Here is a 15094-nt window from a genome sequence, read left to right on the forward strand (position 1 = left end):
ATCTTGTGAACACTAAATAATATTAGTGTACATAGAATTATTACAAATTAAATAGTGTCGAGCAGATTTCTCTCTTACGTAAAACATACAATGTAAATTTGATCCCTCTCCCTACTTCAATGTAGACACTTCTCAATGGCAGACAGTTCAAGCTGGTTTCGTCAGGCATGTACTAGCAAACTTAGTTCATTACTGGTAGTACAGAGCCAAGTCTATTGAACATGACCAAAACAATGGTCAGTAACTCTGCTAATGTCATGATATATGTTATGTTTGTAGAGAGAACTACCTGACCCTCCCATCCCTCAGAGTATGACAGCGGACTTTATCAAGATACATCAAGGTAGGGCAGGCTAAGAATGAATTATACATGTACAGCATAAAATTATCTGATGACAGAAACCTGGACCATGTAACATAGGATTTATGCCAACCACGACTTGAGCTTGAAGAACCTCTTTTCCATGTAATCTTTCTGAACCAACCAGTCAGAGCAGATACAAAATAATAATAATTGTCCTTTCTAACTCAATCATGAGAAAACAGAGAACAACACTTATGTTCATGAACATAACTTCTCAGGTGTTTGGCAATATCATACATCACCTTTTTGCTCCCATTTCTGCTCTATTTACTTTGTCACTTCCATTGTTGTTTTCCTAGTATAAAGGCCACAGCACACTTGTCAGCTAGTGTGTGGTGAATTCAGATGAGTCTGCGACAAGATCAGGGCTTGATGGGTGATATCTGACAGTGCTAGATCTCCAAACGTCTTGTCAGGCCTTGTCAGGCCTTGTTGGGCCTTGTCAGCTGGTGTGTGGTGAACTAAGACAATTTTTCAGTGCTCGCGCACACCTCAACCGGTTAGGAAATGTCATGAGAGTAATGTCAGTGGAATAGGTGCCCTCTTGATTTTGGATGACTTGGCCCCAAGCCTCAACGCGGTTAGTCACAACAAAAAATTGGCTAGTGTGCGACAAGGTGATGGCCCGGCAAGTTTTTACCCTGACAAAAAATCTGCAGTTCTACAACAAAAAATCAGCTAGTGTGTGGTAGTCTTAAGTAAGATGTCCCAAAATGTATTTGTTTTAATCTTGTTGAAAAAGCTAACTGTATCGTATTACTTTTTTCAATTGCCATTTTTAGCTCACAAGGGCAACAGGGGTGGTTTACCTGAAATCAAGGCACTGCTTGAGAAGCTTCCAACATCTAATTATCAGTTGCTAAAGTACCTGTGCAACTTTCTTGTGAAGGTATCCATGAATGAAGGTAAGTTTTGGCCACTTAGTTCAACAAAACATTCCACGAAAGCTTGTCGTGATTTCACTCAAATTTCACTCAAATAGTTTTCATTAATGAACATTTGTCCCAAAGTTACTGTGTTTAGTAGAGCTACACCACTGTAGCATTTTTTTTGCAACATGCAACATGCCACATGCACATTCTTTTCTTGCTGATATAATTAAAATTATGTGGGTTCTGCTTTTGCAGTGCTGTCACCTACGTGTAGTTGATTGTATGTTTTGTTCTTTTATAGAAAATAATAAAATGAGTTCAATGGCTTTGGCTATAGTATTTGGACCAAACTTTTTCAGGTAAAAGCCCGATATTTGTTGAGTTCAAATGCAGAAGAAAGAATTGATAACCACAGTTCTTTCATTGCATGTAATTATTCTTTAAATCATCATAGGATGTTCTAAAATGATAAAATAAAACAAATCCTGTTTATTGTGTAAGTGTTCAATTGTTAAGCACTGCTGTACTAATTGCGGACACTGAAATAAGCAAACAAAATGATACTGTAAATTAAAGTAGAGAAACTTATTTAAAATCCCAACCGACAGGAGGCTTACACTGTACCAGTTGGCTATTTACAAACTGTGGAGGAGTTGAATCTGGGACCACCAAACACAAATCCATCTCGTGGCAGGGATTGAAGAGGATTTGACTTCAGGACCTTCAGACTACAAATACAGTGCCCTAACCACTAGGCCACACCGCCTTCACTAGATGTATACTCTATTCCCTTCCTCCTCCCCCCCCCCCCCCCCCCCAAACACACACATATACATATTTTAGTTACAATTATGGAGCCATTGAATGTAATTAAAATTTGAACAGGTGCAGACTAATGTTCATTGTTGCTGAATGCATTTATGAGAGGGGTTCAATTTTTTTTTTTCGACTAGTCTAGCAAAATGTCAGGGAACATATCTGACTGAGGGAGAGCATAGTTACCCAGCTGTCTGATTATAGGAAGGGTGCAACGAAAGGGTACATGGCAAATATCTGAGGATTACCAATGCATTAATTTTGCTTTGTTCTAGATGTGGTGATGGAATTGAAGGTCTTCGAGAACAGGGACACACCAATGCAATTGTTTGCACATTCATAGAAGATTTTGACACCTTATTTGAGGTTTGAAAAGTGTTTAAAATTTCTCGTCAGTGTAAATATTGTACTGTTGTGAACTTATAAGGGTCTAGTTCAAACATGCTACATGTATAACATCACATTGTGGACAAAAAGGAAATGTACATTTATGCCAAGGGTAAGGATTTGTAAAACACATTGTGAACTCCTTCCAAATCAGTTGTTTTAGATGATTACAGTAAAAAATAAATTATATCAAAACCCCCTTGAAGGCGGTATCTGTTTAGTGAAGTTATTATGAAGGCTATTAACTATCTTACAGTATGTACATTATTGCAAGCTTTCAAATGTGTATCAACTTTTTTCCATGTTGATATTGCTAGAGATATATGGCAGTCTACACTGTAATCCACAATGAAACCTAAAATGCTGAGTGGTTCTTGGGATAGTCTAAATTTGGCAACCAATATTTGTAACCAATGTTTCCCAATTCAGATCACATTTAAAGGCTGCTTCCTTTGTAGGTGTCTCCTTATGCTACCACAGACATATTCAGAGTTCAGGAAGCCAAGTGAGTTTTTGATCATAAGAAATAGAATTAACGTGCTTCTCTTCAGCTTCACTCACAAAGTTCAGGCCTTGTAACAACTTTCCATGACTGCAATGATTGAGCTTTTGTCTGTAGATGTATTGTGCGGTTCCAGGAAATGTCCTTGCCCGCCCCTAGGGAGGCCGGAAAAGGCTTTATTTAGGACCCTGGTGTGTGATTGCCAAGTTGTAAATACTGTAGCACTTGATGCACTCTGTAAGTACATGTAGCTTAATACCAGAAACCAAAATACTTGTAACAAGGCATTGCATCATTAACGCCTTGAAGTTCCTGACTCAATAGTTAATGAAAACTCTGCTCATGCACCAATGTATCATGTCATTATTGTCTTTTCCAGGGCAAATGACTCTCCAACACTGTTGGCAAGAAAGAAACATCTTCAAAAGGTGCAAATACAAATAGAAGGCTTTTGAGAGTAATCTTTATGCCTTGTATAAACTGCAATTCCATTATCTTATTCTTAGTGACATTAAAGGTAGACGCATCTAGTCAAATATTATTGTCCCATCTTGCCTGAGCTTATCCCAGTTTCCAATTAACATTTTCTAGTATACTGTACATGTATTTCTACCCCCCCCCCCCCCCCCACCAACCCCTGAATGGGATGAAAGCACATCACAGGGTTACCGGTATCCCCAGCATTGAATTTGCCAGAACCCATTCTGACACATGAAGAGGGGCACTGTGAGATGGATTAAAGAGTTTTGTTCAATAGAGCATAACACAGTTGTCTTGCCTAGGGCTTGAACCTGGTTGCTGGACCTGGATTTTGGCACACTCAGTAACCATTACCAGGCTACCATCTTTCTCACAAAGTAATGGCAAATGCATTTGATTTGTCATGTGTAGCAATCTTTTATTTTTTATTTCTTCGGGGGTGAGGGGTGGTACAAGTCAAAACACTGACTATTAAACTGCACCAAAATTGGACAAATTGTATTTTAATCTTGATCTTTCCAACCGTAAAGTACGCATTCTTTAGCTTATTAATTAGTAGCAGACTGGTAATGGACAAATATCTCATTAACTAGTTTTAATACTTTCATGTTGTGGTGGTGATTTGTGCATGTTTTTGTACAGGCTGGTAATGAAAAGAATGAAAGTTCAGCCAGTGATGAGGAGTCATTTCAATTAACCGGACAGGAAGACAAGGAGAAAATACAGGAAGATGGCCCTACTTATGCCACAGTCAAGAAACCAAAGAAAATGTTACAACCTATTGCTCAGTAAGTTTAGCTTCTGGATTTCTTACATTTAAAAAAATTCTGAGAGGTATAGTGTATATAATGTATTTTCTTGATGTTTGCCTCAGATTTTTTTTTCCACTTACATTTATGTGTAGGCTAGTCCCTTTGTTTCTAAAATGAAAGATTGCTTTTGTTATTAATAGAAATTCTCTGATATACTGTATTTAATATTCAAAATCGGTTTTGTGACAGAACTATGTGATATTACTATTCAATTAAAGATCAATAAATTTCCAATTTCATTTTCGTTTCAACCTGTGTGGTAGTTGTAAAATTGCACAGTGTATGTAAATGAAGTTTCACGACAATTAGCAAGTATTATCTATATTGATACAAGAGATCAGACAAGACTGTTATTTAGTAGCAGCTGTAGACAAAACAGCACTCATGAATAGAATTAAAGAGTGCAATAGCAAAAGAAAAGTTCCCAAACAAGGAATTACTGGTTTCCCATGTTCAATTTCCTCTACATTGCAGGGCTCTAACGTGCTAGACAAATTTTGGAGCACATTTAAATGTTGTAAAGAAATTTAATGAAAACAGTAGTTAAGAATAACTGGAGAAGTCTGAGAACTTAGCTTTCTTTGTCACAAATGAAAAGAAACCACTAATTACATCACGTTCCAATGTAGCCCCTAACAACAGTGGCTGTTGTTAATGGCAACTGATTAGTAAGCAGTGTGCGTAACTGGTAAATATTTTGAACCTCTCTGGCGCATTTCGTAATTTATGTAAATTTCATTACAAAAACAGTCTAAGGGAATACCTTTAGGCACTTGCAATGGTAACACATGTGATCTCATTTTGAGCCATACAACCTCTTCTCATTATTTTGGAAGAGATAGAGTGTATTAAGATTGACACTGTTTGATCACTTATGACCAGGTCATAAATTAAAAAGTTAAATATGGATCCACTGAGCACTTAACATATTATGCTCTGTTAAGAATTTTAAGTGACATTGAATATATTAATTAATATATATTACAACTGTAGGGAAATGTGCATTTTGCTTGTGTAGTAGTAGACAAAAGTATTTTTCTTTCATTGATTTCTTCTGATTTATCTTTTTCTAGATATTCCTCTGGTCTTTCTTGAAAAAAAGTAATAAAATACAGTATTGTTTTAATCAGTGGGGCATGCAGTTATAGCATTTGACACTAGCAATAGATGATAAATAATATTTATTTCTTGCAGGTGTTGAAGTGTTATTTTATGCTTCAGTGATTTGAATATTTGTGATGCAAATGTCCCTCTTTGTTTTATGTGCTTCAAACTCTGACAGAGCATTTTATTTTTACCCCTTCAGTCACTCTGATCTCCTTTCTAAGTGATTTTAGTGTTTACGGTGTTAAGAATGTTGCGAGTTGTCTTCTGTTCTACATCAAAAACCTTGATTGAACATCATGATGCACCTGTTAAAGCCTTATAGTAGTCATTCCTAGCTTCATTGTAGCCACTGGCATTGTTTGTGAGCTCTTAGAGAGGTTATGACACAAATGCATTGTATGTTTGATTCAAGGTATGTTTTACAAAATACAGTGAGTTTGTGAACCAAAGTGACAATTGATATGTATCTCCACATGCAATTCAGTCATCCTTTGTTTCTCCTTACATTTGCATCAACTTGTTTCATGAGAACTTATGGCTAATGTAACTTTTGACAGTATTTGCACATTTGAATGTGACCAGAATTTAATGATTGGTTGTGTTATTCACATCTTAGCATTTAACCACTAAGATAAGCCCAAAATGTAATACCAAAACAGCCAATATTTGTGTTCATTTTGGGATTTATAAAGATCTTGTTGAATCAGCTACTTACAATAATAATTATTATCTGACGTTTTTAAGTCTTTTAAAATGCAAAATAAATTTTAGTTTCTGAGCTCTAAAACAGAGAAGTGTTTTTATTCATATCTTTTTTAAATGCAAGTTGCACTTTAATTTATGTAGATAGCTAACTGACAGATGGGCTGATTCACTGACAGGAGAAACTGCAGTTAATGTTTGTGTGTATTGTGGGTGGTTTAGTGCAGCCATAATGTCTGAGAGTTTTGAATTGTTTGTGCACCAAAGATCCATTATTAAATTGGATTGTTTTGAATTTCTGCCAGAAAATGCATGGAGTTTGGAAGTTGTCAGGGGTTATGTACATGTATCACACCCCAGTCTGAAATTGATTTTCTTAATGAATGAATGTAAATATAATGAATTGCCTGTATGTACACAGAAAATGGTCTTTGTCAAGTCACAAGCTTGTTCTGCTCAGTTGTAGTGGATTCTTGTGGGAATGCAATTATGTATTTGATGTATAATCTGACCACCATTTTCTTTCATAAATAATTAAAATCACATAATGTAGAAATGAAAATTCAACACATCCTGCAGGTGTTGTTTTAGTCGGTTATTGATTGCTCTGTATTTTATCATTATTGCATTTATAACTAAGTTTATCTGGGCTCTCATTTGCATTAATTTTTGTCTAACCTTTTTTTTTTTTTGTTTTTTAATGTTTCTTTTAGCATTTCGTCACCCACAGAAGACCTGGATATGTACATGAGGTCTGTTTCACCTTCATGGAATGCTCATCAAAGGTATGCACAATGTAAATTTCAAAAGATGTCTTCTAGAAGATTTCATGTACATTTGTTTAAAATGGATGCATGCATGTACATGTAAATGAATACCTGCATCTACTGGAGTTATCTAGGAGCTTAATTCGTTGTGTTCTGTGGAGAATATACCGCTCTTTCAACTTTGTATTCTTCCTCTGCCATCAGCTATTGAGTAATTAACCCTTCGTGATCAGTAATTGTGTTTGTTCTTTGCTGTTCTTTGCTCATATATCTCAAACATTTTGAAGCTTAAATTCTGAATGTGGCTCACTGGTAATCAAGAAGTAAAACATCGTTGAAAGCTAAGACTCTATTCACACTTTGAGCTCCAAATGAACCCTTATTTATACTTATACTTGTGTAGCAGCTCAGTAGGTTTAACGACTTTGGTAATTTTAAGCAAAGCGGTGAATAATCTTAATTTTAATCCCACAAGGCTCATTTCTTTTATAAATAGATGTTTTTGCAGCACATCTATTTTATTCAAATCTCAGGGCTTAACTTTCACAAGGCCTGCAACGCAGCACATTTTTCTTTCCTAGCCTTAAAAACATAATTCATTTCAACCTAAATTGACACCTTCCACAGTACATGTACATTCATAGGAGTCAGTATTTGAGTGATTGTTTTTTTAAATTCCATTTTCTCTTAATGTTATGATCTTGTTAAGAAGCTCGCAGCTTTCATATAATGCATAATTCAGTACACTATCACCAACCAGTTAAATTTATATTTATTTAGTGTTTAAAAATATTGCTGCTTTTGTATATCCCAAGGAAACAATAGTGGCAAAATCTTCCTGTGCCTCTTCTGGCCAGAATTTAGAGGATGTATTTTGACATCATAGTGATCCATTTGATGGTATAGACTGAGAATTAAGGTAGTAGATACCCGCAAAATCATAAAAAAGTTATCATTCTGAAAGAAACTTATTTGCAGCTACAAACCCTCCCCAATATCTAAATTTTTTATGTCTGAGCTTATTTTTTGCTTTTCTTATCCTGTGCACTTTAAAAATAATAAAATCTAAAGGGCCCTCAATTGTATATTTTTTGTTTATTTCTCGTTTCTATGGTAACCAGCTAGCATACGCGTTGTTTTTGTCAATTTTCGAGGTCAAAACGCACCCCGAAAGACCCAAACCCGATTTCGTTGTTCCAGAGACGCCTGGGACTTCTTTGTATACCGTGAGGAGACTGGAACCAAGTTTACACGAAGCGTGAAGCTTTCTGAAACGTGGAACTCAGTATTTCGAAAGTGTGAAAATATATTTAGCTTTCTCTCGCCTTGAAGACAGTTTTTGCTCGCTTTTTCGAAGAATTTCGCTTAGAAATGCCAAGAACTAAATTTCGATCGCTTAGAAGATCGATTACGCGGGGAAAACGTTCACGGAAACCTAAAGACGAACCTAACTCGAAGAAAGAGAAAACTCCCTCCGCGAAGAAGCTTCGCTTGGAAGATGACAGTTCGTCTCAGGCATCGAGCAAGGAGTCCTACAACAGGCCAAATGGATATCGATTCCAGGATGTCGACATTCTAAGGCGAGTTATTTTAGCCTGTGCTGTTCGTAAAGAGTGCTTTCAAGGAACTTTGCAACTGTTTGAAGAGGTTAGTGGTTGTGGCTTGGCGAGAACTCTCGTGTTGCAATGCTCAAACAATGATTGCAAAACTTTCACGGAGCTTCCAACATCTGAGAGGATTATTCGAGGGAAATCCCATTTCTATGATGTGAATAGAAGATCAGCTTCTATTCACATTTGGAACCACTATGCCTCAACTGAAGACACTCCACTTCATGACTACTGTCCTGAAGGGCCTGATTCATGGTGCAAATGGCAGTGTGATCAGGCAAATGGCACCAACACATTCAGCCCAAAGAATGTGGCCCCTGCTGTGATGCAAGAGATTCTTCCCACATTTGAGGCTTTGTGGGACAGAAACCTTCTCCAAAGTGTATTGGAAGGCCTCTCACAGAACAACAATGAGGCCCTAAATCACCTTGTTTGGGACATCAGTCCAAAAAAACTCTTTGCTGGTCCTGAGACAGTGTTGACAGCTTGCGCTATTGCTGTTTGCCTCTTCAATGGGGTGCTAGAGCAGTCCAAACAATGCTAAGAGGGCTCAACCTGGCGGTTGGAGAGCACTGCAAGTCTGGTCTGACAGCCATTGATAAACAGAGACTCTGTGCACCTGCAGAAAAGTCCTCAGAGGCAACAAAACAACAGTACCAAATTCGTCGCAGTCAGTGAAAAAGCTGCAGTGAAAGGAATGAGGAGCAGGAGGGGCCAGCATATGAGCCTGGGGCTTTTGGACTTTAATTTTTCACTTCGAACATTATTTAGATACTTTTTTATTAAGGTCTAAATAACATTTACCTGCTGAGAATGTCTCAAATGTATTTCATTATTCAAAAATGTAGTAAAATCTGGGGATGAAAAAGTTACGTTTTTTGAGGTTATGCAATTTAGGGGCAGGTCGTTTGAGAGAACGAATTGTCCAATTCTCACCAAAGTTGGCAGGGGTGTGTATTTTTGCCTGTAGAATGCAATGATGTAGTTTTTGAAGCCATACAGGTGATACATAGATCATTAAATGAGTGCCAAACTGGAAAAAAGTTTTCTTTTATGTTTGCTTGTTGCCATGGAAACAGAACCCCCCAGAAGCTGGTGAAAAGTAGGTCATTGCATTCTACCATGTCTCCTGCAGTTGCAACGAAAATTCGGCCCAATTAGGACAGGTTTTGAAGGAGATTGACCTGCCCCAAAATTGTAGCTATTTCACAGTAGGGGTCCTAGTCAACACCCCTTAGCTCGGCCAGGATTTGACGAAACCTCTTAAAACTTATTGCCACAGGTAGCTGAAGACTTAAAGTCTTAATGTAGCATAAGTTATGATTAAATATGGTTTTCAGTGGTCATACTTTCTGGACTCCAGTTTTGACAAAATTTGGCCATTTTTGTGGGTATCTACTACCTTAAATAAAGAGCAGGCTTTTTACAGCAGGAAGTGTGAAAGATAATGTGGCAAATGTTTAAGATGACCATGAACAAAGAAGCTTATAAGAAAGCTGAAAACCTTGAAAACCATGAAATTTAAAGTGCATTATCCTGAATCGATAGGAAACAGTTCCATGAAGCAGCAGTAGTCAAATAGCAGCAACACAATAACTCTATTTACTGGCAAAACCAGAAGAAACAACTGCTCATACTTTCCCTTTGTGAAATGTTGACCGTGGGAACGGTATTCCATTGGCTTTTCCATTTAATTCCTTTACATTTGTTGACTTTTCAACCAGCAATAAATAATTCTGTCCATACCTAGCCAAAGTTCAAGTTGTCTGAAATCAGTAGAAAACAGTTTTCTAGCCAGAAAAATGCAACCCAATAACTCACTATTTACTGAAAATGGTCTTAACCAAGCAATTAAAAGGTCATACCTATAGCTAATTCACTTCCCAATTTTAAACTTCATCAGCCTATGTTTGTTGACTTTACATGTACACATCTACGCAATTGCAAATGTACATGTAGGTTACAGCTTCGAGCAGTACATAGTGCCACAGGAATAATTTGTTATTAAAAATCTTTGTGGCTATCACCATGAAAAGAGCTGGCTTTTTTGCACATAAGTGCATGATAGTTCTACTGTGTAAAATATCAAATGCTGTGAACGTTTCATTTGAGAAGATGGCCAAGTGGGAGCCTGTTTCTGTTCACCAAGATAAAAGATTTAAAACATGAGCAAAGGGAGAACCCATGGTCACGCAGTTAATTATTACAGTGAAATTCAAATAAGGCTTAAAATTTTAGCAGTTGAATGTAATTTGACCAAGATGCACAAGAAAAGGACAACTACATCTGTCCAAGAAAAGGCATGTGTAAAATATAGAATGATACATGCTGTCCAGCTAAACTGTCTACAGGCATGATGCATGCACTGTCCTATTTGGGCTAAAATCAAGCTTGTGCATGACCAATCAGATCTTTCTGTGTTGTTGTAGTTTTGATTACTCTCACTACATGTATTGGGCCTATTTCCCCTCTTAAAAACATGGTACTACATTGAATTTTACCCAGAAAAGTGTGTGCTGCATTCAGTAGATTTAATATGTAAATGTGACTGTCATATTGTCTTCACAGTGATTCAAGCCCCACTCTAGAGTCTCCCAAGCCACCTGCTGGAAAGGAGTAAGTATTTTATGGGAGTACATGTACAGTGTATTTTAGTATTAATCATTACATATTTTACTGCAATTGCTACTTATCTCGCAATCTGATTGTCTAATTTGCCGTTGTCGATAAGAGTCCAGACAATGCTGCTCACATCAATGTGTTACGCAATGCCTTTTTCAGCTCGCGCTCTGAACAGAAAACAGTTTCTTTGACATTGATATTGTGGTAAAAAACAAATAGAAATGTAATTTAGCATGGTCTGTACTCTTATCGACAATGATACACATCATCACAGTGGTCAAAATTTGTTGTGGACTCGCGAGGCACAGCCGAGTGAGTCCACAACATTTTGACCATTGTGATGATGCATATTGTTGTCGATAAGATTATAGACCACGCTAAACCACATTTGATTTGTTAAACTTACAGTTCAATTAAAGATTAAAAGAACAGAGTGCATATTCCTACACCCCCTCCCCTCCCCTCCCACTGGATAGGATTACTAGTCTATTGCAAGGTAACCCCCAGCATTGGATTTAATACACCTGAGTTCTAGAGAGGCACCATGAGAGTAAGGTTTTTTGCCCAGGAAAACAGGTCAGTGACCTAGCCCCTGCTAGGACTCCAACTGAGACTGTGCAATTGAGAGTCCAGGACACTAAACATTTGGCCATCCCACCTCGCACAAGGTAACATGTATTGTTTGAAAATTTTTCAAATCCATTAGAAAATTGTTTGTTCATTTTTCCGTTTTGTGTGCTTACGAGGCAAAGCATCAGTATATTTCCAAGGAGATCAATTAATCCACTAGTAAACTCAAAGATACTGGATTGACATAATGAGTGGCTAATGGAACACTTACATGTATTACATTTTATTTTGATTATTCCTGTAGGATTGTGCAGAAAGCAATCAATGAAACTATCAAAGAGCACTTGTTTGGACCTGACCTGACATCTACAGATGAAAACAGCCCACACTCACAGGAATCTGGTGATGAAGGTATGTCTCCCCCCTACAGCTGGCTGTAATGCAAGAAGTTTGATGCATGTTACGATATGGACCTAAATTTTGTGAGCTTCAAATGTCCTTTCTGAACACAAGCCCATTCTAATAAAGATCCCCATATATACATGTATGCCCTGTTGGGGGGGGGGGGGGACTTCCATATAAAAAGGACAGGGGGGCTCATCAGAAATTTTGAAAAGGACTCCTAAGAGGTACCAAGATCTTGTTTTGTGGGAGTGGCTTGAAATGCTTCCACCCCCAGGAGGTACCAATTCTAGAACAACACATTATTTGCTTGTCAAATTGTGTTCAGTTCAATACTCTAAAAGATACTGCAAAAGCTCCTACTGTGGCCTTTTTGATGCTGAGCACCATACGAGGTACTAAAACCATTTTTTTAACCCCTAAAAGGTATGACGAGCACCGCCATCATTTTTATATGGGAGTGCCCCCCCCCCCCCAGGACATATCCCTCCTTCCCACTCAAAAAAGTCTTCCCCTTTCCCCAAAAAACATCCTTTTGAGCAAAGCCCAACTCTTATAATTAAAATTTTACTCTAAATACAAACAGGTCCACCGTTGCCAAGCCGTAACTACAGTGAAGAGGACACTGGCAAACAAAGAAGAAGGAGGAGAAGAAATGGTAGTAGTCAGAAAGAGACATCAGGTTTGTGAATTGGCTGAGTTATGGCACACAGTAATGAACAATTTACAATTAGAAACTTTTAGGTTATAGCGCTCATGCAGTGTAATCCTAGAATGGTGAATTTCAAAACTTTATCAAAAGTTTGTAAGACGTATAATAAGTGAATAAGATACTCGATTCAACAACTTAATTACATTTTTTTACAGGTTTCATTGAGATTCCAATTTTGAAGTCACGAAGTACATGTCCATGTAAGCAATCAAACACATGTCGTATTTCTAACCTTTTGCAGATACCAATGATACAATTGAAAACAGTAGAACGGGAAAGATGTCTGTAATGGAAGCAATTGAAGAACTGGAGACTATTGAATCTGAAGGACAGGACAACAGACAACTTGAGAAAGAAAACCTAGTGAAACCTCTAAAGAAGAGGCCCAAATCTGAAGGATTTGAAATTTTTGAAAAGAGGGGCATTGTTATTGGGGTGGTAAGTGTTTCTGACTTAAGATTATTGCATGTGCTTGCTGTAACATACATATCACTCAATTCTGACGTGTTCTGATTGATTGATTGACTGACTGACTGACTGACTGACTGACTGACTGACTGACTTGTTGATTGATTGAGGGCTAGATTGATTGATATCTGAATGTACGGATTGATTAAGTGATTGGTTGATTGATTGCTTGCTTGCTTGCTTGCTTGCTTGCTTGATTGATTGATTGATTGATTGATTGATTGATTGATTGATTAAAAAGCTCTTGAAGTTTTCTATGTCTATAATATACTGAATTCTTTTTGTGCTCAGAGTACAAAACATAGAAAAGCTTCTTTTATTTTTTTACATAAGATAAGTTGTTATCATAATGCATACAAAAGTGTGTGTGGAGACATGGAGGCCTCATGGTTAGTGTGCTCATCTCCGGATTGAGGGTCCGCGCTTGAGCCCTGGCCAGGGACATTGTGTTGTGTTCTTGGGCAAGACACTTAACTATCACAGTGCCTCTCTCCACCCAGGTGTATAAATGAGTACCAGCAAATTTAATGCTGAAGGTAACCCTGCGATGGACTAGCATCCCATCCAGGGGGGAGTAGAATACCCCTAGTTGCTTCATGCTGTGGAAACTGGGATAAGCTCTGGCCTGATGAGCCACTTGGCTCGTGTGCAGACTTAACCTATACTAAAGTGTACACTGTCAACAATAACTGTCAACTCAACAGTGGTTTGAGAACACTTGGTTTCTTTCATGACAGTCATGTTTTATGGCAGTATAATTCATTGCTTTGGCTTCTTTATTGGATAATTAACAGATTTTTAACGTCTTTATTTAATTTTTTTTTATTATTTATTGGTATTGTTTGCCAAGTAGTTGCACACAGTCATGTACAAATTTTGCAATATAAACCTTTGCATTATTGCATGTTATGTAACATGTTGTAAATGTTTTTTCAATTTGATTAATTTTGATTGTGTAGTTATTAGTAACTTAGTAATTTTAGTAATTGTTCCTGAAAAGCCCCATTGGGGAGGTAACAATTAAGTATGTATGTATGTATGTAATATCAGATAGAGCTTCCACCCCCAACTGGATGATTGGGTGAAACATGTTTTGACCTTGTGTGTTGGTTAGAGTTTTAGTCTTGGTTCTGAAAAGTTCCATTCACTTTGCTTTCAAAGGACAAGAACAGTAACCACATCTTGAGCTCAACGTATCCTCATACGAGAGATTCACACGAGCAATTTGAAGGATTCAAGGTCAGTTTTTACACCAAATGATTGTGTGTTGTGTAATTTAGGATTACCTGAATAATTGCTGAAACTGAAAACAGGCGAGCAATACAAATTTGATGTTAACTCGCCACTTTCTGCTGCAGCTTTAGCTAAATATTTATAGGAAATTGTCACGGGTTTGTATCATAAAACGTAATTTTGTTTGCAGACTGTCAATTCCACCACTTTGAGAAAATTGCTGTTTTGTCAGAACTGTTTTAGTATCGTTGTTGTTTTTACGACCCTCTGCTTCCTTCCCCTACCTATTTTCCTCATTTAAGAATACCGCAAGATTTTTGCATTTCATTTGTGTGTTTAATTCAGGACGATGAAAATTTGTACGAGGAGATAATAAGTACAAGTACAGGGGACTCACTGTTCAGGGTAAAGAGGAATTCTGAGGTTCTTGGCTCTCTCACCCGGGACCGAGCTCCTCCTCCCAAGAACAGGCGGAGACCAAGCTTAAAGAAAAGACACGAAACAAGCGAGATTTTCACAAACAGTGAAGAAGAATTAGACAAGGTAAGATCTATGTGTAAACTAACTTTCCTTCACAATAATATTGAAAGTGCTAAATGTACAATGGAATATGTCACACCCTTTCGTTCACTGAGAGCAGAACTTGATGGGCAGGAGGCAAAACTCAA

General features: G+C 37.5%; 1 protein-coding gene across 3 annotated transcripts in view; it reads left to right on the forward strand.

Annotated features, from left to right (window-relative positions):
* LOC110051168 (protein FAM13A-like) overlaps window positions 1-15094 on the forward strand; it is a 29646-nt gene that overhangs the window by 5978 nt on the left and 8574 nt on the right. For all 3 annotated transcript variants that reach the window (XM_089276608.1, XM_089276607.1, XM_089276609.1), the window contains exons 7-20: window positions 280-343; window positions 1147-1269; window positions 1538-1595; window positions 2328-2418; window positions 2898-2944; window positions 3321-3369; window positions 4064-4209; window positions 6756-6827; window positions 10988-11035; window positions 11916-12022; window positions 12600-12695; window positions 12967-13163; window positions 14355-14432; window positions 14772-14969. In XM_089276608.1, the coding sequence (XP_089132734.1) occupies window positions 280-343; window positions 1147-1269; window positions 1538-1595; window positions 2328-2418; window positions 2898-2944; window positions 3321-3369; window positions 4064-4209; window positions 6756-6827; window positions 10988-11035; window positions 11916-12022; window positions 12600-12695; window positions 12967-13163; window positions 14355-14432; window positions 14772-14969 (1374 nt within the window). The remainder of the gene's footprint in view (window positions 1-279; window positions 344-1146; window positions 1270-1537; window positions 1596-2327; window positions 2419-2897; window positions 2945-3320; window positions 3370-4063; window positions 4210-6755; window positions 6828-10987; window positions 11036-11915; window positions 12023-12599; window positions 12696-12966; window positions 13164-14354; window positions 14433-14771; window positions 14970-15094) is intronic.

The sequence above is a fragment of the Orbicella faveolata genome, unplaced genomic scaffold, assembly GCF_042242905.1.
Source record: "Orbicella faveolata isolate gen_17 unplaced genomic scaffold, um_ofav_v1 contig_46, whole genome shotgun sequence".
Classification (NCBI taxonomy): Eukaryota; Metazoa; Cnidaria; class Anthozoa; order Scleractinia; family Merulinidae; genus Orbicella; species Orbicella faveolata.